The following is a 26389-nucleotide window of genomic DNA, read 5'->3' as shown; positions in this document are numbered from 1 at the left end:
CTCACTTTTTACTCAACAGCATTGATTCTTCATAATAAAATAAAGTGTAGCAAAAATACTCCTAAAAGTATTTTTTATCCCCAAATCGTTACTCCAGTACACATAACTAGTTACCATCCAGTCCCAGTTACAAGTAAAAATGTAAGTGTGCTCTTTAAAACATTTAAGTTTTAAATGCTTTAAATGCCGGTTGTGGAGGAGGTGCAGAGGTGAACCGCTCTGTGCGGTTCGGACTCCGATTCACGAGGTGCAAAATCCAGCCTGTGTGAAAACGAGTGAAGGCAGTTTCTCATAGAAAGTCACAGGCCAACCATTAAAACGCCCAGTTTAACCAAACCCTGCAGAGCAGCACGGCGCTGCAGACTGTGTGGGCGTCGGTGGTAACAGAGCAAACCACCGCCGGCTCGCTTCAGGAGCGCTTCTTCGCCGTTTTGCTCTTCAGGTCATGAGTCTAGACGGGGAATCTCCCCACTTCCCTCTCAACTCTGTCCTTCATGTTTGTGCTGAAAAACGTGGTGCGATCAGATCAGCAGGAAGAGGCAGAAAACGCTGCTGCTGCTGACAGAAATGCCCTGCAGATAAGATCTTGTAAACGGTTTTATCTGCAGCGAGCATCGGCATGACTGAGTGGTTGTAAGGACCAGACAGACAGAGCGAGATTTTCCAGTCATAATGTTCAACCTGCTGAGAGAACATTTCTAATTTCCTCTAATCAGTCGGATCATTACGGTCAAATCCTGTTTAAATGAGATTTTATCAACTTTAGAAACCAGAACAGGAGACGCTTTTTTTTTTTTGTGCAAATTTTTAATACGAGGAAAAGAAACAATAAATTACAGGAAATATGGATAAATAAATATTAAGCTGTTGAACATTACCTCCATTTAAACAAGCGGTTAGAAATCGGGTCAGAATGGAGGTCCAGGCTGCGTTCATGATGACTCGGTTTACACATTTACAAACGGGTCACTGACGTTCAGCACTTCTGGGATTTATGCAACAACATTCGATAAGAAATGCTCGTTTCTTCCCTCCTTGTTTGATTCCAGTTGCAGTGTTTTTTGTTTTTAAAGGTTTTACTGCATTTCTCTCCTGGAGAAACAGTCTGAGGTCTTAACGCGCTGAAACCAAACACTGCGTGGGAAAAAACTCATCGGGTCAATATGACTCAATTAGGCCGTCGTAAAGGGAACAGTCCAAGCACAGGTGAGGTTTCTGACTGACTCAACCTGCCTGAAGTTTGGGCCAAACGCGGGAGGAATTGGGGGACGCTGGAGGTAACAGAGTCGTTGTCATGGTGATGGATCCTCTTCCAATGACGCCTACAGCCCCTTCAGGGACGAAACTTTCTTCTTCCGAGCCGCCAGCATCTCGTAGAACGGGTCTTTGCTGATGGCGGCCCTGCAGGGTGAGAGGAGGAGAAGAAGAAGAAGAAGAAGAAGAAGAAGAATCACAGGCTGAGTGCAAAGTTTGGTCCAATCATCCAACAGAACAATTAAAATGATAAACTACTGTTTTTAATATCCATTTAATTACTAATTCTGGTTTTACTTAGTTTTTTTTTTCAAACTCAAAAGTACTTTGTTGATCCCAAAGGATAAATGAAATAATTTTCATGTGATAAATTGATTTTCCACGACAGAATGATACTAAAGATGCTAATATTGTTTTTTTTCTTCTTCTTCTTTATTTTGAAACCTTGGACCTGAAGTAGATATTAATCCAAACTTATTTGCCTTTTTTTAAATTTTATGTTTAAGGTTTTTAAACATTTGTGGCGCTAAATAAAAATCGATATTAAAGGGGAAAATATGACTTACTGTCGTAAAAGTTGCAGACACCCGTTTAATCCGATTTTCGCTTTCACAAACAAAACGTCAAAAATGATCAACAAGTTGTATAAAAATAAATTAGAAACGCCTGAAGATTAAAAAGATTTCTCAACCCAAGTTTATCATGAGTTGGAATATTTTTAGAAAGAAAACACATTCACAGAAAAAGTAATAATGTGAAGGGATTTTATTCAACAAAAAGTTAACGTAGATTCTAGTTTTAACTAGAAAAATCCCACCACCAGTTGTCCAACTCTACAAAACATTACATTTTTATTTTGCTTTTAAGTTTAATTTTCAAAGGAAACACATATTTTAGTCCAAGTCTCTTCAATCAAACTTAATTTATGAAATGTAAAAACTGAGCATTATAAATTTTGTGGCATTTTAAGGTAAATTTTCTGATAAATTTAAAGCTTTCTCTTATGTTCCATGTTTCTAAATCAGAGCAGACGACCATTTGTAAACAAAGTGACACTTCTTTTCATTTTAAGCTGTAAGCAGATTTAATTAAAGAGATTTGATCCTGGTTTGATGCTCTGGAGCTTTGATCTTATCTAGAAATGAGATTTGGACCTTTGAACGTGAACCTCCCGCTGTTCTGTGGTTCTGATCCAGAAGAAGCTAAAGGTCTCACTTGATGCTTTTGATCCATTCGTCCTTCTCCTCTGCAGTCGGAGCAGAGATCCTGTAAAACGTGTGGTTGCCCTCGACGACGCGGCCGTCCGCCTCCGTCTTGCAGGCTTTGATCACCTGGTATTTGTTGTTGGGGATGAAAAGCTCGAAGCAGTTCTGGCCGAGGAAACAGAACGGAAACTTTGAGTCAAAACACAGAAAAAAGAAAAAAAAACACGTTTTCTTTATTTCATCCCAAATTAGAATTTGAAATTCGCCGGTTGCAATAAATAAGTTAATTGTATAATAAACTGAGTCTCTCTCTGCCAAAGACTGAATGACAAAAATATAATTTTGTACTTTTTGTCGTTTCAGTTGTTTTGTTTATTTATTTTGGATATTTAAAACATCTTCTAGTGTTTAATGTTCTTTAGAAATTAAAGTTTATTGGTCTTTGAGAGAGTATTTGCATTATTCTTTGAATATCGTCTCAAAACAACAATGTTATCGTTTATCGCAATAACTTCTGAGAGTTTATCGCCTACCATAATTTGTTATCATGATACGTATCATTTTCATTCCGTTTCTGTTCTTTTACACAAAACCCCAATAAAACACATTAAAGTTTGTGGCTGCAATGAGACAAAATGTGATCTGGTTTTAGAAATGTGAAAACTAATTTTCCGGTTTGTACCGAGAACCACAGAGTAAAGAAAACCGTTCAGATGTAACTTTTAAGAGCTTTTTGTTTCAGGATAAAAGATGTTTGAGGAACAATAAACACCTCTGGGTGAAGGTATATATATATATATATATATATATATATATATATATATATATATATATATAACGGGGCCTTAGGATATATATATCCTAAGGCCCCGTTTTGGTGGCCTTAGGATCGCATCTCTGCTTTTTGCGGATGATGTGGTCCTGTTGGCTTCATCGGAACGTGATCTGCAGCTCTCACTGGAGCGGTTCGCAGCCGAGTGTGAAGCGGCCGGGATGAGGCTCAGTGCCTCCAAATCCGAGGCCATGGTCTTGAGCCGGAAAAGGGTAGAGTGCCTTCTCCGGGTCAGGGGGGTCGTCCTGCCTCAAGTGGAGGAGTTTAAGTATCTGGGGATCTTGTTCACGAATGAGGGAAGAAGGGAGCGGGAGATCGACAGGCGGATTGGGGCAGCGTCTACTGTGAAGCGGGCGCTGTACCGGTCCGTCGTGGTGAAGAGAGAGCTGAGCCAAAAAGCGAAGCTCTCGATTTACCGGTCGATCTACGTTCCCACCCTCATCTATGGTCATGAGCTTTGGGTCATGACCGAAAGAACGAGATCACGGGTACAAGCGGCCGAAATGGGTTTCCTCCGCAGGGTGGCTGGGCTCTCCCTTAGAGATAGGGTGAGAAGCTCGGTCATCCGGGAGGGACTCAGAGTAGAGCCGCTGCTCCTCCACGTCGAGAGGAGCCAGTTGAGGTGGCTCGGGCATCTGGTAAGGATGCCTCCTGGACGCCTCCCTGGTGAGGTGTTCCGGGCACGTCCCACCGGGAGGAGGCCTCGGGGAAGACCCAGGACACGCTGGAGGGATTACGTCTCTCGGCTGGCCTGGGAACGCCTTGGGATTCCCCCGGAGGAGCTGGAAGAAGTGGCTGGGGAGAGGGAAGTCTGGGCCTCCCTTCTGAAGCTGCTGCCCCCGCGACCCGACCCCGGATAAGCGGAAGAAAATGGATGGATGGATGGATGGATATATATATATTATATTGGCAGAGCTAAAAATATAAAAGCTGCTGGAAATAATTTGCACAGTCATTTAAAAAAAAAAAATCATAACATTCTTCTAAACCAGAAGTATTGCAGAAACCTGAGGTCTTTTAAATCTGATTCTGAACCAGATGTGGAAACCTACAAAATAAAAAGTTTACCGGTTTCTTTGAGTCTTCAACTTCTCTGATGCTGAGATTTTCCAGTGGAATAATCCCTCTGGGTTCCTTATCCTTAGGAAAACAAATAAAGCAAATAAGAACAGGCTTTACAAGAACGCAGCAGAGCCTTCGCCTGCAAACCGACACTCACTGTGGTGTATTCAAAGTAGTAGAGACAGTTATCTGTGAGGATGAACCAGCGTCTCTTCCAGGTCTTCACTCGTCCACCTGAGGACAGATTAGACTTCAGAAAACAGACGCGCTGCGACACAAATCAGCTGGTTAATCAAAGTCCAGCAGAGGCAGCAGAGGTTAAAACGTGGATTTCACATCAGGATGAAGCAGCAGGAAGCAGAGCGTGAACTCCAGGGTTCGTACGGTAAAATTAAGCATTTCGAAGGCAAGTTTTCAACATTTTCCATCACCACTTTGGAGATAAAAACAATACAAATCAACTAAATACAGATTCAGTTAGTTATATAATTTCTCACTGCTATTAATAATATCTTGGAATAAAACTAAAATACAACGAAAATTTTATGTTTTGAAAATAAAAACGTTAATTTAACGACAAATCCCCCAATTCTAATAACTTTCTTTAACGTATAAATGCGTTGATAAATGACATAAATCAATAAATCATTGAGCCATTAGGAATAATAAATAATTACATTTAAACAATCCAAACAAATCATGTTAAGATAAATTACCTTCCTGCTCAAATTAAATGCTCAAACACAAAGTTACAAATAAAAGAAGAAAATCTCTAAAAAATTCCTTTTAGCAAATAGAAATAATGTTAGTAATTCCAACCAACATAAAACAAGAAAAGTTTAGCCTGATTTTACTTCACATGGTTTGTGTCTCGCTATTATTAGGTGGATGAAAATAAGTGGTTTAATCAAATGGTAAATTTCACTTTATTACCAAACTGTGTAGTTTGAATATCAAGAAATTTGCCAACCTTGAAAACACCAAACTGAATTCAAGCATTTTCAAGGATTTGGACCCGTATGAACCCTGGAAGCGGGACGTTAAAGAGCATCGTGAAGGAAAGAAGCAAAAACAAACACACACACACACGCACGCACACACACGAAGCACTGAGGGTAAAACGAAACGATACGTACCTCCTGGAGCCAGAACCATGAAACACAAACAGGAGGAAGAACTTTAACACAAAGCAACAACAGTTCTCCGTTTGTCTAATTCAACACATTTCAAGTAAACGTACCGAGTTTTAGCAGCCAGCCTTCTCTGTCCGGGTTGAAGAAGGTGTGTGTGAGGTCGTTCCCATCATCCTCTGGGATCTTAAACGGTTCATTCTTGATGCTGTCGTACAGATTCTGCAGATTATAACAGATATACAGTCTTATTTTATCTAAAACACATAAAACACACACTAGAATAATAGTAAATGTTGTTACAGTCAATAAAACCTCCAATTCCATTGAATTAGATTCAAAAGTCAAAAGGTTGAAAACGTTTAGGCTGTAGCTACTCAGCTTACAAGTGTTATTTATAAATAAATTTAAACTAAATTTAGTCCAGCAAATTTGAACAGAAAACACAGAACCGACATTTTAACCCAAAAGAAAAAAAGAGGAACGCAAAAGGATTTTAAAAAAAGTAAGAAAACCGCCATCAAAGATTTAAAATATTCAGCTTTCAAATCCTTTATAAACTGTGTTATGTTATTAATTAAAGATATTCTGACAAACTATTCACATACTTTCTAATTTAATATTTATACTTGATTGTTTTAAGTTATATGTCACTCCTAGCTTGTATCGTCATCCTTTTCCTTAAACAGTTTCTGAATATTTTAATGAGCATATTATTTTTTACTTTGTGCAGTTTTATAGTTTCCCAACTCAGCAAACTTTAACTAGATAAACAAAGCTTTGTTTAATTAGTTTTTAGTTGGTTCTATTCAATGTGATTTAATATCTTTATAGCTTTTTGGTAGAAAGTAAAAATGTTGGAGGTTCTATAAACCCAAAAGAAAAAAAGATATAGTTGTTTCCCCAGATCTCTACAAAATAAGTCAGATTGTATAGAGTTTCACTGCTGAATGTATGTCATGATGACACACACACGCACGCACGCACGCACGCACACACACACACACACACACACACACACACGCACACACACACACACACACACGCACACACACACACACACACACACACACACACACACACACACACACACACACACACACACACACACACACACACACACACACACACAAATTATAGATTACAGAGTAAAAACATGGAAGCCATTTACAGGAAAAACGCAGCAGGGATTGATTGTGAATGAAGCTGCAGCTGCTGATGGAAAAGCTGTGGTTACTGCTTGAACTTTGACCTCTTGTCTGGCTACTTCCACGGTGCTGTGGTCACCGTGGTTCTGTTTGACATTAGCAGGAGAACAAAGGCTTCAATGCAACCCGCAAGTCATTGCGTAGAGACAGAGCTGAGAAAAAAGTGTTCGCATCGCTACAGGCTTTGCTTTGATTTGTTTTTTTAATCCCACTCAAAAAGCAGATCAATAATAATAATAAGAGCAAAAATCTGTTTAAATAAATCCATTTTACCTGAGTGAAGTTGGCCTCCACACCTTCGTCAAATTAAACAAAATTGGTGTCAAATATTTGACCTTTGATGACCTCAAGAAATATTTAATATCTTTAAAATGATACGTTTTTTTTAATCATTTTAGAGATATTTGCTATGTTTTTCTGCGCAAACGTAGCACAGATGTTTGACACCAATTCCGTTTAATTTGAAGAATATGAAGGAGCAAACTTCATGTTAAACTACATTGCAGAAAAATCTGATCTGTGCAAACAGCAATCCTAAATCTAAAATGGAGACGTGTGAAAGTCGATGTGATTCACTTCAGTCTGTTGACACAGAAAGGAGCCTCGGCAGAGGAAGGAGTTTATCGCTGCAGAACAAACTGAACTGGACTCACTCTGAGCAGATCCTCCGGCAGATCTCCTCCGTCGTTGATTCCTCTGTTCATGGCAGTGAATCTCTGGACTGACGGTTTGTCTCGTACGTTCGGGTTGTGCAGACTCGTGTTCAACATGATCACGGCGAACGACAACACGTAACATGTATCTGGAGAAAAGGCAGAACTTGAATGTCAAGTTTCTGTCGTAATGCTCTTGGTTAGGCTTTCCTGAGAATAAAAATATGTTCTGTTTCCTGGAGACATAGAACATACCTGGAAATGAGACCTGATGGCTGCTCTCTACAGGTTACAACACAATTTATCTCAAACTCTCAGAGCTGTTTACATTTCATACAAGAAAGGACAGAAGGAAGGAGGACAAAAAGAAAGGAAAGAAGAAGGTTAAGAAAAGAGAGGAAGAAAGATACAATTTAGGCTGGAAGGAAGGGCAAGGAAATGAGAAGAGAAGGGAATGAAGAAGGATAAGAAGGAGGCAAGAAAAAGAAAAGGGGAATACAGGGTATGAGGAAAATGGAAGGGAAGAAAAGAGGGAAGGAAAGAATCAACAAAAGACAAAAAATAGAAGATATGTTGGTAGGCAGAAGGGAAGAAGAAAGGCAATAAGGATGGAAGCGAGAAAGGTAGGAAGGAAAGAAGGAAGAAAAGTAATAAGGAATTAAGAAAGGAAAGAAGGACGGAAGGATGGAAGGAAGGAAAGAAACGAAGAAAGGTGACAGATAAAGAATGATAGAAGAAAGAAAAAAAGGAAGGAAGGCAATAAAGAAGGATGGAAGGCACTAAGCAAAGGTGATAAGAAAGAAAGGAAAGACATAAGAAAGGTGATAGATAAAGAATGATAGAAAGAAGGAAGGCGATATCTGGGATCTAGAAATATTTTTTAATCCATTTATTTTCTTTTTAAAACTCTTATCCGGTAAAACACTAAAATAAAATCCTGTTCTACTGCAGACTGTCCCACTCTGAGCCCTTAAAGTTTCTGTGTGCACATCAGAACCGTTGTGTGTTTGAACCTGCGTCACACACCGGTGCTCTGAAACACGCCCGGGTTGCAGTGGCAGTATCTCTGGGCGAACGCCTCCATCATGCGGTCGATCTTCTGGGCTTCGCCCGGCAGCCTGAAGCTCCAGAGGAACTGCCGCAGCGCCTGGACCAGGTTCAGGTCCGTGAACTCGTGCAGCTCCAGGAAGGCGTGCAGAACCTTGATGTTAAATTCATCCCTGCACGACACACAGGATCCCACACAGACACACACCCACAAGCCCACGTTAGACGTTAGAAACAATGAAACGACGCGGGATTAAAGCTCGACTGGAGCTGCTTGTGTAACATCGTGAATCATAATTCCAGTAATGTGGATTAAATAAGCGCACCTCTCCCCCAGGTAGTCGCCGATGGCCGTCTTGTTGAGGCCCTCTCCTTTGTAGAGGAACTGAGCGATGTCTTCGCTGGTGTTTTTCAGCAGAGAGCCGTCGATCAGGAAGCGAATCCCCTGAGGAGGAGAAATGAAAACGAGCAACTCAGGCTGAGGATCCGAAAATATCAACTGAATAAGAACAAAATCAGTCTGTTTTGGCACTCATGGGCCACAAAAATGTATTATTTTTAATAACTAAAATCACCAAAAATGGAGTGATTTTTTTTTTTACCCACTCAACAATAAGATAAGTAGGGGTCAGCGATATAAAATAAAATCTCAAATTTTTCAGATTTGATTTCTCGCTTTCTTTTCTAAAAACAGACAGAAAATGTTTTCAAAAAGTTTTATTTGAAGCATCCTTTCTGTCCAGACTATGAGAATTTGTTAAATTGCGATAATGTTAATGTTGTTGCATTAATTTAACTTCTGCACTGAGTGTGTTGTTCTTTCAGGAATTAGTCTGTGTTCTCCAGCTAAGGATTAATCAATTTAGGGCTGCTGTTAACGATTATTTTAGGAATCGAGTAATCTATAGATTTTTCTTACGATTAATCGAGTAATCGGATAAAAACAATTATGAAATAAAATATTGGTAAATCTTCCATAACACCAGTGTTACTATCGGATATCAACATCAGTCTATTTTTTCCCACATTTGAGCTTCCCTACCAGTTACTTTTTTGTAGATCGGGGGAGCAATACGGGATATTTACGGCTCCTCCGTTCAGAAACTCATCTACCAGCCATGTTCCGCCTCCCGTTTGTTCAGACCGGGATGATATAAGTTTATTGTGCGGTTCGTCCGTAAAGCTGCTCTTACCCTGTAAGCATCAACCCTCAGCCGCCCGCCGTGTTCAGTCTCTCCGCTCACTTGTATAAATCCTCCTCAGCTTCTTCCCGCCGTTCAACCAGCAGCTCCGGAGCAGAAAGGCTGCCGAACTCCCGGCATCGCGCCGGTCATTTTAAGGATGTTTATTGGTCCCACAAAAACGATGAAAACCCGGAATTATCACCAATCAGTAAAATCCCCGCGGGCCGAACTTAAAGATTGGACGTTATGCCGCTAACACGTAGCTTCCGTCAACAACTCAGAGGCGGAAGTCAGAGCTCCGCGCAACGCAAATAATGTTCCGGCTGAAACACAGTGCGCTAAATGATAAAAAATAAATTAACGAAGCTTCGAGGCAGGTCAATTTTCCTTGAGGAATTTTAATAATCGAGGTACTCGAATCACTCGATGAATCGTTTCAGCCCTAAATCAATTACTAAGTTAATTGACTATGTCAATGTCTGTCACTGTTTGTTAAATGCAGAGATTGACTGATGCGTTCACCTTTGTGGGGTCCATGTTGAACTTCTTCCGGCCGATGGCCATCTGTTTGTTCCTCTGCATGCTTTTCCTGCAATCAAATAAGACAAAAATACTCTCAACACTTAACAATAAATGTTCAGTTTAGTTCTACAAATATAATCTCATTTTAGCAATTCAACGAACTGGATTTAAGCGAGACGATGAATAATCAGAATGTCGTGTAAAAGGATGATGCAAACAAGTTTTTTGTGTCTGTGAATGTAAAACAAAGGCTGAGCAGAGCGGCGCTGCCTACGCACAGACATGGTATTTGAGGGACACTTTACCTCTCTTCAGTCAGGCCCAGGTTTTCAATCTCATTGGTCACTTCTGCTATCTCATCCTTCAGCCTCTGAGAGACAACAGAGAAGAGGAACAGGGGAAATTTGGTCAGCTTCAAACCACAAAACAAAAACGTAAATAACATAAACAGTCACGATTTAATTTCATTATTAAAATAGTTTCTTTCTTTGAGAAAAAAAACCCCCCACCGAGCAGCTCATCACGACCAGCACCTCCCACTCTAGTCACAACCCACTAAAACCTCCTAAAAAAGTGCCGCCATGATTCAGTCCTGAGCGATTCCTCCTCTTAGCAGGAGTTTTGTGAAACGGCCTCGCTCTGCAGACATCCGCTGCAGCACCTGTGCTGGGGTCGCCGCTCAGCCCCTCTTCTCTTTGCTGACCCAGATTCATCGGGCCGCCCCTCCCTGACGCCCTCACAGGTCTGCCTGGGTGCCGGGAAGAAGACGGGAATATGACAGATCAAGACCGACCGGCTTAGCGGAGCTGCTCAAGCAAGTCCGAAGTTATGAGAGAAAGGAGAACAACAGGGTTCCTACGCACTTTTAAGACTCAAATGCCCAGAGTTCCCAGACCTTTATGTTCATTTTAAAACATAAAATATTAAATTTCACCATGAATTTTAAAGTAGATATATTTTTAAAAAGATTAACAAGATTTTAAACAAATCTGGAATAAAATATTGACGTTGGAAAAACAAAACCAGAAAAAAAACAAAAACAGGATGAAACTGAGGAAGGACAAGGAAAAGAGAATGAAGGAAAGAAAATGAAAGGAGGACAAAACAGAGGAAAATGGGGCAAAGAAACAAGGATAGAATAATGGGAAAAAAATGGGACAAGGGAGAAAAGGAGGATGGACCAAAAAATGAACAAAGAAAGGAAAGAGGTATAAATAAAGTTGGAAAAGGGCATGAGGGAGGAAGAAAAGAAAGAATGATTGAGGAGAAAGAGAGAAAGGATAATACTTAGTGTTAAAGTCTGTGAAACCAGTTTTCAATACTTCTGATGGTTTTTTCACACTTTTTTTGGAAAATATTAAACTGCATTTGATCTGTTTTACAGACGGTGTAATGAATCCTATAAGTAGAAAACTGAAGAACAGAAACAGAAAACAAATCTGGAGTCAAATATTACAAAAAAATAAATAAAAAAAATCAACGTCTCCCATTGAGGGAATCTGGAAACTACAATAAATACTAATTTTTACATTTATTTTTGATTCTGTTTCCCATAAACACAGAAACAATGCACCGTCTCTGTATTGCTGCAATGGTTCATAACCCATCTGTCCCTGAGGCTGGAAGTGGTCGGAGCTTCGGAGAACAACATGACATTCATCAGTTTGCACATCATCACCGCCTGCAGGCTGCAGAGCAGATAGAAAACACTTCAAATCAACATAAAACTTTGACCTGGATCCACTTTTCAAATCATTTTTTTAAACCTGTCTGGCTTTTTAATCACATTTTAGCAGAAACTACTGTTAGAAGATCTTGCGTATAGTTAATAAAGTCTGGTTTAAGAACATTTTCTAACCTGAAACTGAATCAAGTCTGCAATCAAAACCTCTCTATAATTAATATTGACACACACAAAAAACTGTAGTTTTAATTACTGCACTCTTAAACCCTTCAGTCTATAAGACAATAAAATTTTCCACTTTCCCAGAGCTAATATTGTCCAAGTTTAATTTTCCATGATCTCATGTTTGTGCAGCTAATTAAAAAGTTGTTTATTAACAGATTCATTATTATTTGGTGTTATCATAGGCTACAGATTCACAATGCAGTAAATAAAAAAGCTAATATTTTTGTATGTGTTCTTATTTTAACAAAATAAAATGTAAAATAAATAATGCATGTTATGTAAATTAATGCAGAAATTCTATTAAATCAATATGTAAACTATATATCTTTATTTACTTAAAATAATTTAATTGTCAGTGCTCATCAAATAGACCCAAACATGTAATTACTTAACTAGTTTTATTACCAGATATGCATTTTAAAGTTAGCCAAACAGACTAAAGAGTTTAAAATATTGGTGCTTTATTAATTTTGTTGTTTAAAATAAGAAAACCATGTTCAACAGAAATGGCTCTCTAGAAAAACAACCTTTTGCTCCTATAATTAAAGATAGACGGCTAGAAGCTACAATGAGCTCTAGTACAATTAGTTCCTAAACAAACCATCAAATCCCAGTCTTCATGGCTCAGCAGAATGATAATTATGACTGTCCTAGTCAAAGCCTAGGCTAAGATCACAATAGGGGGTGCGACCTTAAACGAGACGTTTATTATTGTGCCCAAAAAAAATCTGCAAAGAAATACTCGGTTTCACTATTAAATTTAGGGAGTCATTATTTCTCTTCTCAAAGAATAATGTAATTTGAAAACAGTTTTTAATCTTTGACATAAAATTAAATATAAAAAAATACATCTAGTTTTTTACAGTATTGCTGTTGTGTCCCTTTAAAAACAGATTATCTGCTGATTTATCTGTAAAGGGGGCAAAAGCAGGAGGGAATCTGTTCCTGCAGTCGTCTAAATGTGGGCCCCCCACCCCCAAACAAAGAGGATCATCCGTCTCGTCTGTGTACAGTGTCGCTCTGGTGATCCCATCCTTTGACCCCCATCAGCCCAACGAGACTCGCTGGTCCAGACATGAAAGTCTAATTTCACTCAAGGACACAGACTGGTATTCAAACAACGAGGAGAAAATGCAAACAACAGCTGCAACCTCAAGGTTTCACATGTGAAATATAATCCGGGTTTCTCCTTTATTTTATAAACAACTCCTCTTGAAATAACCTGGCTTTGAACGTTCAGGGTGGAACAACCCCATCAAATTATATTTGTAAATAGTGTACTTTCCAAGGTTTCCCCCAGAAAACTTGCTAAGTCCAGTGGGTGGGTGATAGTTCAGTCATTCATCCAGCAGTCCGTCGTGTTTCTGAGTTAAAACTGTTTATAGTTGACAGGAAATTTGAAAATATCACTTGATAATTATGTGCTATTGAAAGATTGGAAGATTAACACCTGAACACCAAATATAAAGTGTTAAAAAAATGCAAAAATTTTAAAAATACTTAAGTAAATAAGCAATGCTTAGTCTGGTGGGGGAACAAGTAAAGCCTGGTGACCCGCCAGGCTTATGAAACACTGGAGGAAACCCTGACTTTCTTCTAATGCATCGGCTTTTTAAAGTAGATAATAGGTAGATGAGTTATCAGCCTCCTCTAATATTAAACCAAGTGCTTTCTGAAGGTGGGCTGGCTCTCTAATTTTAATATTAACCTTAGAACTTAACCTTGTAAATGGAGCTTTTTATTATTTATGAAACTATCTCTTGGTTTCGCTGCCGTACACACAGATTACTTTTTGACCTACAAAGCAGCAGTGAGCGCCAGTACTTTCTATGTTACACATTTTTGGTAATTAACTCTCTGTTGTATTGTTGACTTTCACTCATCTCCTCACGTCTTTCTTTGGTAACTGTGAGTATCAAGATGTTTTTTGACTTATATGAAGCAGTCTAATGTAATTTATCTCATTCCCCCATTACTTTGTTAAATTTTTTCCCAAAATCAAAAGTGAATGGAGAGAATTGTGAACATCAAATTTCAGGTCTCACCACAGATTCTTAACTGGATTTTAGATCTATGCAACTTCTTCAGAGTTACACTGCAAAAACACAAATGTTTATTGTGAAAATATCTTAGTACACTTGAAATAAGATATTTGCAGTAGAAACTAGACCAAATAAACTTGATAAGATTTTGTGTTTTTGCAGTGTCATAGGACAGCTGGATTTATGCTGAGATTAAATTACAGACAGATGGACTGGATTTACCAATAAAGTGGCTTCTGAAGACAACTGTATTTTATTTAGGGGTATCAGTAGAAAAGGGGTTCAGCAAATATGACATTATGTTCCATATTTATTAAATCCCTGCTCTATCATGTAATCTTTGCCCAAACAAAATATTTAAGATGAAGGTTTAAATGTGTGTTTATGTTAAAAACAACCATTTTAAATAAGACCAAACTGCTTTCATTCATAGTCTAGATTTTTTTTTAATGCAACAAGAGTGGGCACAAATCTCTAAACACAAACAAGTGATTCTATTACTAACAAAGGCTTTAGATGAAATCCGTTTACAGTTTGAGAAATGATTATGAGAAATAAAAACGAAAGGAGCGGCTCACGTCTCAGAGTCGTACTTACTTGTATGTCCTGCAGCAGCTCCTGTTTTCTGCGGCGGATGCTCTCCAGCTCCTGTCGCTCCTCTGGACTCAGGTCATCAGGCACTGCGGGCAGAAACAAACGCAGCACTCAGGCAGAGATCAAATATTCCCTCATCCTACACACAATGCAATTACAGTACACACACACACACACACACACACATTTCGAAACAACAGCAGAACGGAGACCAGAGAGTCCCACCGCTCTGGCTCACTATGGCAACACAATCTGGGCTCCATCAGATTACACCACCCGTTACCACAGACACCGACGGGAAGACGGACTCAAGCTCATTGCCCAAAACAAACAGGATCTCAGACATAAAGCTGAAATTATATCGTTTAACTACAATAATGATGCTCTAATGAAAGGAGGGGGGGAAAAAATTATTATCAAGAACAAAATGAGATTATAAAAGCACTGACCTCTCATTTTTGCTCTGAGCTGTTTTATATGAGCAATAGAAACTGCACTAATCCAATAGAAAACAAATATTAGTTTAGAACAATAAAAGTGGCTAAATGGTTTTATCAGCGCTCGTGGAGCCACCAGACTTGGTCTTTACCCCCCACCCCCACACACACACAAGTTAGTGTTGAATAAAACAAAACCAGGAAACAACTGATAGTGGACTAAATCCACACAACTATAAGATTTAATAAATATAAAATTTAAACAATTATTTGAAAGTTTTTTCAATCCTATAATTACAGATTTTGCCACCATGAAGTAATTGTTAATTAAAGTAATAAACAAAACACTGAGTGTTAGGCATCTAAATAGTTATTTCTGTGATTAAAGAATTATAAAAATAATGGAAATAAATAAGATGTGTGTGTACTTCTTAATTTCTACTAGAAATTCTTTTATAACGTGAAATACTCTTATTAGAATTTTATTGCAAGTTTTGCCCACATACAATGAGCTGTAGAAGTACCAACATGCTCTACGGTGAAATATGAACGAGTCATATAAAAACAAAAGGGCGAACATTGTTAGCCTAGCATAAAAACAATATTTGGCAAATAAATATTAAATCCTAAATTACTCTGATTAGCATAGGGGATTAAAAAATCCTGAACATTTACCAAAAATGAATTAGCTTGGCACTATTTAACTATTAACTGGAGAGATTTACACTTTCAGCAGAGTAAAATACCAAAACCAAAAAGTTCCAACAAAAGGAAAGTCAGCAAAGTAAAGACGGGAAGCGAATTTCATATCATACTTTACAATTACAAGCTCAAATTGCGGCGTTGGCTTCCTCCCTGCTGGGAAAACACCCATAACAGTACAGGACCGAGTGTGGGCTCCGACAGAACAGAAGTTCATGTACCACAGACACACAAAACATCTGCAGAGCCGTGATAAATAGACCAACGCTGATCTGGCGGAGACAGTCTGGTGGTTTTTCTCAAGAAAATTTACGTAAGAAGAAACGGAAGAGGAAGAAGGCCGGCAACAGGTGGGAAAGTAAGATTGTGGTTTTAGTGGCACATTCGCATTTTTTTATTCCCAGACACAGTGCGCAGTAGTTAATTTATTATTTCATAAGCTTTATCAATGTTTTTTTAAAAAGGCATGTAAGCCAAGAAAATAAAAGCAGAGAACGAGCAATTAAAGTGGAGTAGCAACCAGTCAGAGGACAAATCAGCCTCATTAGAGGAATCCTGCTGAGAGATTTCAATCAGTTCATATTGTTCAGTTCTCCCTGCTTACATGACAATGTTACTCTGCAGAAGCAGGGCACACAGTGAGAACAGGCTTTATCAGCAATAATGCATGAATCAGGATCACTTAGTACATCAGCTCCATTTCACATGGACTACATTAGTTATCAGCACATTTTATTGGTCAAACACAGTAGACTAAAACGTTTAAAAACTCTTTGTTCCGACTTGGCAGTCTTTGAAACTTTCAGAAAAAAGTGGCATGGCTGCTACAGTCAAAATGGGGATATTCGTCCAAATATTTGTACATTAATTAAAACCTACAGATACCAATAGCGCAATAATACAACTAGTAAAGTATAGCCATCAATACTTATGCATTCAAAATCTTGTAACATTCGATTCAAAAATACTTTAAGTATCCTAAAGGGAAATTAAATGTTATAGTGACTCATGTTATTCAAATAGTCAATGTGAATTGTGATGCTGTATGCTTGAATGATTTCCAGTAGCAGTCAGTCTTACATCGAATCTGAAGGAGCCTCTGACCGACATTCTAACAGCTTACTATCTGGAGCAGCACAGATGATATTCCACAGCAGGAAGTCCTGGATGATACCATCAGCTTTTGGAAAGCACTGCTAATCCGCCTAATTTCTACTTCTCTGGGGTCGGAGTTCATTTGAGCCGTTAAGAGATTCTAACCAGCTCCTCCCAGTTGTTTAAATAAAAACTGGCAGCAGTAAGATTACACATTTCGCTTGCTTCCAAGAACTTGCACTTATCTGCTTCAAAATACTTCAGGTTACTCCATCATACTTATATTTACAAACAGATCTTTGGCTGGAAGAAACCCACACCTACACTGAGCTGTTTACTAATCACTAGTGAAAGATTAAAAGAGGAAATAAATTTTATGTGGAAACCATGAATGGTTATTTTCTTATGTTTTTACTCTGAAATTTGTGGTGATCAACTGTTTCTGATTTATGCAAATCAGATCAACGCGTCACAAATGTACAACATTAGTTTTAGAAACCTTTTCTATAACCATAAGGCATTAATGTGTTGCATCAACCCAAAAAATATACCCACAAATGTCTGACATCAGTTTAGATATGATCGAGTGCAAGAACACACCCAGTGACGCACTAACGAATCACACACATCCCATCATCGCCCAGAGGAGGCTTTAAATAGGCCGGAGCGGCTTTTGTTATTAACCTGAAGACCAAAAAAACACGCCGTTGTAAAAAAAAAAAAAAAAAAGGTAGCGAAACTGGCATTTACTCACTTCCTACAACAGTTTATTGCAAGAGGAAATAGGTTAGATTATTTATGACAGCTTATAAAGCACAATCCAGACACATCCGACATAAATAAGTTTTTTAAAACTCAGCTCCACATATCACAGAGTTTGCAATTGTTCTGCAACTTGCTGCAACCCTTCATTGTTGCAAAGCTACTGATGATCAGCTGCTCTGGATATGTTTGCTCTCTATCCTCCTTCCCTGCCTTGGTGGTTAGCAGGTTATGCATCACATCCTTTAAAATATGCGCAATATTCAATCTGCAGCTACTGTACGTTAAGCTGAGGTTTCCTGCTTTTCACAAGTTTTCTAAAGAAGACGTGACAACTCATGCATGCACACACTCATCTTGTTTTAAGTTTTGGCATTAAAAAAAAGAGAAAAAACTCTCACGCAGAAGTTAAGATGACGCACCGAACACCTACACATTTGTGTCACAATCTTGATGATCGTACCAGAAAACGCTGGCGTCTGCTCTTCTTCTTCCCCACAGCTCTTAAAGGTTCCAGAACAACAACTTGAGCCCAAAATAATAAAAAAAAAACCTCAGGATGGAACTTAGTCACCAGTTTCTCTTAGTCAGGTCAGTCCTGCGGTTCTTCAGTCACTCTGCTGCTCTAATCTCTTCACTACTGCAGACGGGAGAGAAAGCATAGCCTGCCAGAAGCTAAATGAGGACAAACTTCGTTTTTTTTTTTTTTAAGTGTGTCTGTGAAGGAGGAAAACCCTTAAAATCTCATCTCTCCCCCGCCTCCTTCTGGCCATCTTGTCTCCTCCCTACTCCCTCCCTTCGTCCATCCATCAAGGAGTGGAGCATCAACTGCAGGCTCCCTCCCTTGGCTCGATGAAGAGGAAAGGCATGTCTTTAAAACAACCGATGGCAAAGAAACAAGCAAGGCACAGACACTAGTGTGTTTTGTTTTAGCTCATGTGTTTGTTCACATAAAAGAACATGACCCGAGACCCGAGGCAAAGCAGTTTGTTTGTGATAAGAGAGAGAAAATGCTCTGTCAGGCACTGTTCACAAGGCATCAATTGTCCATTCTGGATTTGGGGGGGAAAAAAGGGAATAATTGTCCATTTTAGAGTTCTCTGGCCTGAGGATAATTGGCTCAAAAGATTGATGTAATCCTGCCCCGATTACTGATTGCATTCATGCAGCCTCAAGGCTTAGAAGTCCAGTAAGTAAGAACTGGAAGAAAGGAAGCAAAGAACAGTGTTCCCCACTGAACGTAGAGGAAATGAAAACATCCTAATGTGGCCGAGAGAGAAACTGGGGAAGTTTTGAGAGCGCGAGCAATAAACTAAAGGTGAACCAATCGGTTGAATAATAACTAGCAAGTTATGAATTGAAGCATCCATGGTCTAGACCCGCTGGTCGGTGTGTAGTCGCATGGGGCTGGAGTGGTCCACCCTGAACAGGTCACCAGTTCATCACAGGCCACCAGAGAGTCACAGAACAAACAACCATGCACACACTCACACCTAAGGGTAATTTAGAGACACCCTTTAATTTAACGTCATGTTTTTGGACTGTGGGAGAAACCTGGAGTACCCAGAGAGGCAGAGAGCAGCATTTAAAACTACTAAACAAAAGGTTCTGAAACAACTTTTTTTCTTTTCTATACATCAACATCTCAGACTTTAGGGAGAGCCAGGAATCAGTGTCGGTCTACAAAAACATGATCTAAGCATGATATTTATCCAACAAGAGACTACATGACTATCTTTTATTTTTGATACGCTGTTCCGTTGACAAATTTGTTAACATAAGCACTAATAGGAACTACAGTGGTCAAATGCTCTAAACTAATGTGGAAATCTACAATATTCATCAAATGTAATCTTAGTTTGTGAAATGAAAAGATGTGTTATCCTCAGCTCAGATTCCGGAGTTTCTTCCTAAGTTCTCCCTTTCACTCAAACTCAGATTCAACCGTCTTCCTGATATTATAACTGGGTGTTGTAACTGAATACATGGTGAAAGTGCGGCTCAGTTTTTCACAGGAAACACCAGTGCACAGCTGTGAAGGGCGGCTGATTTATAGCCTAAGGTTCATCACTGTTTTGGTCCGGTTTCTCCACAGATTCCTACCGCTGACAGACTCCAACTCCCTGGCTCCAAGTTAGGAAACAGAGAGCACAAAAGTACATCAAGTCAAGTCAACTGAGTATTTTTAGGACAATCCAACTAATAAATGGCTGCATTGATTGGTTTCAGAGACACGGGCTGCTGCACAATAAGCACAGACCCCCCCCCCCCCTCCTTGAGGGCTGGCCTCAATCCAGATAATAATAATAATAGATCCCTTGTGTCAGTCTATAAAGGGCTGCCAAAGAGCATTAACACATGAGCCAGATGAGGACTTGTTGCCCTGGCAGGAAACTGAAAGCTAAAACAACGCCTAACGATGTGATATCAGGACACAAACGAGACGTCAGTTATCCCGGGGACGTAAAGTTAAACTAGTTTAAACCAGCTAACCTGTTTAGCCTCTGGATTAGCGAAGCATTCAAACTAATAAAACCGTGTCTGGAAACTCACCGACTCCATCTTCGGACTTCAACACCATGTTGGTATCGCTGTTTCCGTAAGGAAATCTTATTTGGTCACTTTTTAATTAAGTTTTCGGGTCAAAGGGGAACCCAGGTTCACAGCTCCGTCACCGTTAAACTGCCAGTTAGTGACAACTGGCGGCGGAGAAACAGCCGGTGGATGAGAGGCTGCGGGGGCGGAGTCTCAACTCTCAGCAACCAATCAGACATCGCCTTACAAACATCTGCGTTTTGTTTGACCCCGTAGCATCCGTCTTTATGTTTTATGTACTAACAGTCGCCTGTAAAGTATTCGTACCTCTTGGAAGTCCTTTGCATTTTGTCACGTCAAACATTTTAATTCTCTTATACTCTGATACCCATAAATAAAATCCATGCAACCTTCAGAAGTTACTTAACTGGTAAATATAGGTCAACACTGATGAGCAGTTTGAAATATCAGGACGTTTTAAATTCAAAGTTGATGCACTCCACTTCTAGGCATAAAACGAGTCGCTATTGGATCTTTCAACCAGATTAGGAGTGTAAAAATGGTCAATTCAACACAGAAAAAGCTTCCCATGGCCACCTAAGTCCCCAAACTTAGATCTGATGGAAAAACTGGGGATAAATTAAAGAGAAGAGAGTACCATAGACAGTCCAGGAGGTTCAACAATCCCTTTCTCAATGCTGCAACTTTTTGAAATGTTATGGAAGAGGACTAAATGATGAGTTAATATAAATTGGTTTGGCACATAGCATTAGCGGAATGAGAACTGCTCTTTTCTGCTCTATTTTTTGGAGGCGTAACCTATTGTAGGTGAGTAAAATATATTTTTTCTTCACAGTAGATGTATCTTTGTAAAAAGCAAGAAATGAAAGCACCTAGAGAGGTATATGATTTCAAGCCTAATTGTTTATATTTGGGAAACCCTTCCTGATATAATATTTTCTCTTTAAAGGAGAGAAACTATCTTGCAAATGATATGAATTGGCCTTAGTTATAATTTCTTCAAGCTCTGAAAAGATCTTATGGAGTGTTTTCTTTGGACTTTAACTGTTTGCACCTTTTAAACTAGGTATGACAAAAAATAAAAAATAAATAAAAATCAAAGCCTACATGCTAAAAAGTACTCCAGGCACCTTTTGGGCTGTGGGTTTGTCCAACTTATTAAGCCGTATGAGAACATACCTGGCAGAGAAATCGCTGTTTCCACATTTAGGCAGGAAGAGGAAGCAGGGCTCACAAGATAGACATGAAAAAAGGAAATTGAAATAACAGCCCCACCTGCTGAATAGCAGCGGCATACAGAAACACATTAGTTTAAGGGGAAGCTGGTGTGCTATCAGAGATGGACCGTTTGGGAGCGGGCAAAAAGGGAAGGGAGAGGAGAGGGTGTAGCGAAGGACAGAGGAAAAAGAGGGCAAGGGATTGCAGCTGTGTGATTGAATCACTGCTTTATTCAGAGGCTGGACCCACCAAAAAACAGGATGTGGTCAGGCGTGGTGGTGGGAAAAAAGCAGCTGAATTTCACAGTTTAATCAAGGCAGCTTCCTAATACACAGCTAATTGAATAAGTTTTCAGACATTTTTAACTTTTTCACATCTTGTGACCACTTCTTACTGTGTTTTGGGAAGATTTATAAGCGTTAGATTGGCACAATAATTGTGAGCTGGGAGTAAAACCTGTTTCAATTGTTTTACAAACTGAAATCTGAAAAGTGGGGCAGTCCGTGGGGCAGGTTTGCACCAGATTTGCACAAACAGCTCAAGCTCAGTCAGATTGGGTGGAGAGCATCTGTGAAAATCGATTTTCAGAACTTTCCACTAACTCTCAGTTCGACTCCCGTCTGAAGAAGAGATTTAAACCATTCAAGCTCTGGCTGCATAAATATTTAGTCATTTTCTCTGAGTCAAAAGTCTTCTGCTGCATCTAAAAGCTTTTCTTCCAGAATTACCCTGCTCTGTCCACCAGCCTTCCTGTTATTGCTCAAAAAACACATTCCCACAGTATGATGCAGCCACCATCATGCTAAACCACAGGAATGGTGCTTTTTTTCCCCCCCTCCATAAACACAGTTCTGCATCTAGATTCAAAGGTTGGCCTCGTGTCATCTGCTTGACTAAATATTTTATTTACAACTAATTTATCATACAGCAGCTCAGTCATCCTCGGGTTTAATTATAAACTGCACAAACCAAAGATTTAAAAACAAAGAGCTGACTGAGGGTACAGACTTTGAGTCATTTTATTGAATTTGTATTATTTTTTTTACTCATCAGTGTTTCAATTGATTGTTTTGCCATTTTGAACATTTTAATTGGATTTTTTAAGTTTTAGTTTTGTTGTTGTTTTGTCTGACATTGGTATCTTTAATGTTATTCATTTTGAGTTATAATTAACTTCCCTTTGTTATTCATTTACTAATAAGTACATCTTTTTTCATAAATAACACTTTATTTATTTCACTGTTAGGTTTTGCTTTCGTCCTGGTGGAGATTTTTTCTCTTTAACATTTTACAATTTGACTAATTGTGAGCTACAATCATGGAAGTTTTTCTCTTCCTGGATAAAAACTGCTTTTATCTGATAGTTTTTCTTAGTGTGACTATCTCAGTAAACAGGAAGAGAATATAAATATTTTCAGTCTGAGAAGTTAGACTGAAGGATGTTTAATCAGTTTCATGCTGATCCTCACAACCTTTGATGATATTACATCTTCCTTTCAACTAATCCTTTCAGAAAAAGAAAATATTGAAATGAATCCTCCTCAATCCAGTCAAAATTAAAATTACACATATAGACACTAGCGATGGTCAAGGATTTCTCTTTTTGGCTGAAATTTTAGTTCTCATTCAAATATTTCAGCTTACAGGCATTTCTCTGAATTTTCAAAATTTATGGAGAATAGCATTTGCATTGAGTTCATTCTAGATGCTTAACGCTGGCCTGCTTTATCTATTTAAAACCAGTTTTATTGTTTTATTGGAACAATTCAACTGTGTTCAAGTCTCAACTGAACCAAACTGTCACTTTCAGATAAAATAGTTTAGGATGTTTAGGAACAAACCAGGAGCCACAAGGTTTTGCTACTGGAAATGATGGAGCAGCAGTTTTCCTGTCCAGTTTGAACATTAACACCAACTCAGAGGGTGTTGACCAAGGAAGGAGCCCCTCAGGCCCGACTGAAAGTGTCCTGATAGGCAAACCAAATTCCTTCCAGAGACAATTTTAACTGGCAGGCAAATTAAAAATTAAACCATTTGGCAACAATAATGGGAAACGTGTTTGGAGTACTCAAACCTGAGAAAAGTGCACCAGATGGTGGTATGGTGGTGGTAGCATCATACTGTGGGGATGTTTTAATGAACCCAAACACAGATTGGCACTGGTATTGGTTTGGATCAATCTGGCTAACGTTTGGCTTCTGGAACAGTAAGGATCTATAGCTTATTGAAAATGTATTAATTTTACTGGAAACTGATGATTTTAAAAGAAACTCTACTAAGAAGAGTGATCTAATGTTGAGTCAGAATCATGCCAGAATGTTGTTAGTGGCTACAAAAAGTGTGTAGCTGGTCTGCAACTTGCTAAAGGACATTTAGCCAAATGTTAGTGGGGGTGTATAATTATGCATTGTGCATAATTATGGCCTTATGTGGATCATACAAACTTAATAAAAGTCAAATATGTGCACCAAGATACTGTTTTTAAATGTCATTGGAGTGATACGCTGTATTATCAATGTTTTTTTTTAAGTACTTAAAAAAATGGATCCCTTAAATGAACTGGAGAGTGTTGCTTTGGACCTTTAACCAATCTTATATGTGTGGTTGTCAGAGTTGGGTAGCTATCAATCAATCAGTCAATCAGGTTTATTTGTATTGCACATTTCAGCAAAAACATAAAATTACAAAGTCATAAAGAAAACACCATACAGTCAACAATTTAAAAAAAACCATTACATTTGATGAGCGCCATCACCAAAATCAAACAACAAATATGTTGGTCAATGTTTCCATTTATTATGGCTCAAAAGCAATTCAGGTGAGGTTTTGGTCTTGATTTAAAGGAACTCAGTGTTTCAGCTGTTTTGCAGTTTTCTGGTAGTTTGTTCCAGAAAAAACTAAAATGTTAGTTGCACTAACCCTAAAGCACAAATCACACCCATCACTTCTGCTACACCACCCGGGTATTTAGCAGAAGCTAATGCTAAAGCTAATGCTTCAATTCGAATCTGCCTTTGAAAGACTATAGCACCAATTTAATGTTCTGTAATACCTTTACATATTGTATTTATTTTTTTACTACTTTGCTACTGTTTGTTGTTTGAAAAAAAAAGTTACTGACAAGGAAAAAAGGAGAGAAAACTGAACTGTTATAAATAAGAAATAAGAGCGTGAATATAAATGTCTAATACTAAAAGAACTGTAAATGGTCGATAAAACGCTTACAAAATTTTGCACTTTATAATGTATTTGTAAAAATTAATTAAGGGGAAGTTAAGTGTGTGAAACAAAAGAAATTAACTCAGCTTCTTGCAGATAAGAAAAAGTGTGCCCACCACTGGTGGATGTCAATAAATATAAGTAATTTAGCACTTTAGAATGTATTTGTAAAAATAAATTTAGTGAAAGCTAAGTGTGCTTAATTATTTCAAAGTTAGCAAAAGTGCTAAATAAAACAATTTGCTGCTACTAGAGGGTTAGTGAAAGTGTGGCCATCACTGGCAGGTATATGATTGAAAGAAAAAAATTACAATTTGCCATGTATGCAGATGATCTGCACTCCTACCTGGAACTATATTTCTACTAATATGTCAAGTTTTCAGGAAAGTACGACCAGAGGTGAAGACTCCCTGCAGTTCTAAATGGCTTATCTGAAAATGTGTACTTGTTCTCACAGTTTTAAGGCCCATTACTTTAAAATAAGGAACAAAAAGGGGAGAAATGACTGGGCTCAGCTACACTGTGTATTTATAAAAAAGCTGTCAGCCACATCAAATTAACCTGTGTGAGTGCCTGCCGAGCTCTTTCTAGAGTGTAAATAACTGCTGTTGAATGAGCGACGCTGTGAGAAACCACCTGCGAGGAGCAGAGAGCAGTGGGCAGAGATGGAGATTATGTCACGTCGGCACGCACAGGAGAGGAGGATCCTGGACCAGAATGTGATGGGAGTGCGTCATGTTCTCAAATCAAGCTCTCTCACACACACACACACACACACACACACGCACACGCACACTGACTCATGTGTGTACATGAACACAGAAATGTCAGAAATATAGAGAGCTCTGCGATCACCACAGCAACTAAACACTGGAGCCACTTTATCTGCTCTGCATTTCTTTTTTTACAACACGTCATTTTTAATGACATCAGGTCACAACAGCGATAAGATAAGTAAAGTACTCACCTGAGGCTGCAGCAGCAGGTGCTCCCCCTCGTACAGTAGGGCAGAGAAAAGCTTGGAAACTGGACGCACACAGCTCACTCACAGTCCCCATCACAACACAGCATTCATTCAGAGATCGCTGACAAAATAAGTAAGGTTAACAGTAACCTCCCAGCATCGCCCTCTATCTCTGTCTCTCTTGAAGGATCTCAGTCAAAAGCTGAGAATAAAGCGTTTGTGTTTTTCCCTCCCAACCATCACCAGAGTCTGACGAACTCTCCCACACTCCCACTCCACTCTCTCTCTCTCTCTCTCTCTCTCTCTCCTCCCTCCACGCTTGTTGCTCACACACTTGACCTCACTCCTGAGCTGCTCTCTTCCACCCCAAAAATACGCCACCGTCTTCCTCAAGTGTTTCTCTTACTTAAAGGAGTCCGGCGAGCGCTAATGGGCTTCCAAATCCTCCTCCCCTTCTTGTGTTACTTTGAACAGTTGTTCAAAAGTATTCTTGGTGGCGATGACAAATGCAAACACACGCATGCACCTCGCAGCGTCCTGTTTCACACCTACTCACAATGCATCAGAGCCCAGTTAAGTTTAGTCAGAGCTGAGCAAACACGCAGTAATAAGAGCAAGGGATACAGAGCCTTAAAAGAGCATTCATGTGCCGAGAGATGGAGGGAAAATGATACTTGATTTTCAAGAGATTTTATCAAGAAATATTCAAAACGTAGTTCAAACTGTTAAGCACGGTGGTGGTAGCATCATGTACTGGGACGGCTTTCCTGTCAGTGTTTTTTTTTTTATCAAGT

At 39.0% G+C, this 26389-nt stretch overlaps 1 protein-coding gene across 3 annotated transcripts; it reads right to left on the bottom strand.

The window, feature by feature from the left end:
* Window positions 1-785: 785 nt before the first annotated feature.
* On the bottom strand, window positions 786-25982 carry LOC103481821 (cytohesin-1-like). 3 transcript variants are annotated; one of them, XM_081600207.1, is made up of 12 exons: window positions 25599-25982; window positions 14646-14728; window positions 10403-10467; window positions 10098-10164; window positions 8718-8836; window positions 8371-8564; window positions 7345-7493; window positions 5594-5705; window positions 4511-4587; window positions 4360-4431; window positions 2470-2624; window positions 786-1401 (listed from the first exon to the last, which is right to left on the bottom strand). In XM_081600207.1, exons 1-12 carry the CDS (start codon window positions 25687-25689, stop codon window positions 1323-1325), a joined length of 1263 nt encoding a protein of 420 aa, XP_081456333.1. In that variant the 5' UTR covers window positions 25690-25982; the 3' UTR covers window positions 786-1322. The 3 variants fall into 3 exon arrangements, with proteins under 3 accessions (XP_081456333.1, XP_081456334.1, XP_081456335.1); XM_081600208.1 differs by lacking the exon at window positions 25599-25982 and adding an exon at window positions 20192-20373; XM_081600209.1 differs by lacking the exon at window positions 25599-25982 and adding an exon at window positions 18102-18278 and having other exon boundaries at window positions 4511-4589; window positions 5593-5705.
* Between the last annotated feature and the right edge of the window lie 407 nt (window positions 25983-26389).

Source organism: Poecilia reticulata, chromosome 19 (genome assembly GCF_904066995.2).
Source record: "Poecilia reticulata chromosome 19, P_reticulata-male-v2, whole genome shotgun sequence".
In the NCBI taxonomy this organism is placed as follows: domain Eukaryota; kingdom Metazoa; phylum Chordata; class Actinopteri; order Cyprinodontiformes; family Poeciliidae; genus Poecilia; species Poecilia reticulata.
The sequence above is the reverse complement of the archived record's forward strand: the minus strand, read 5'-3'. Positions and strand labels throughout refer to the sequence as shown.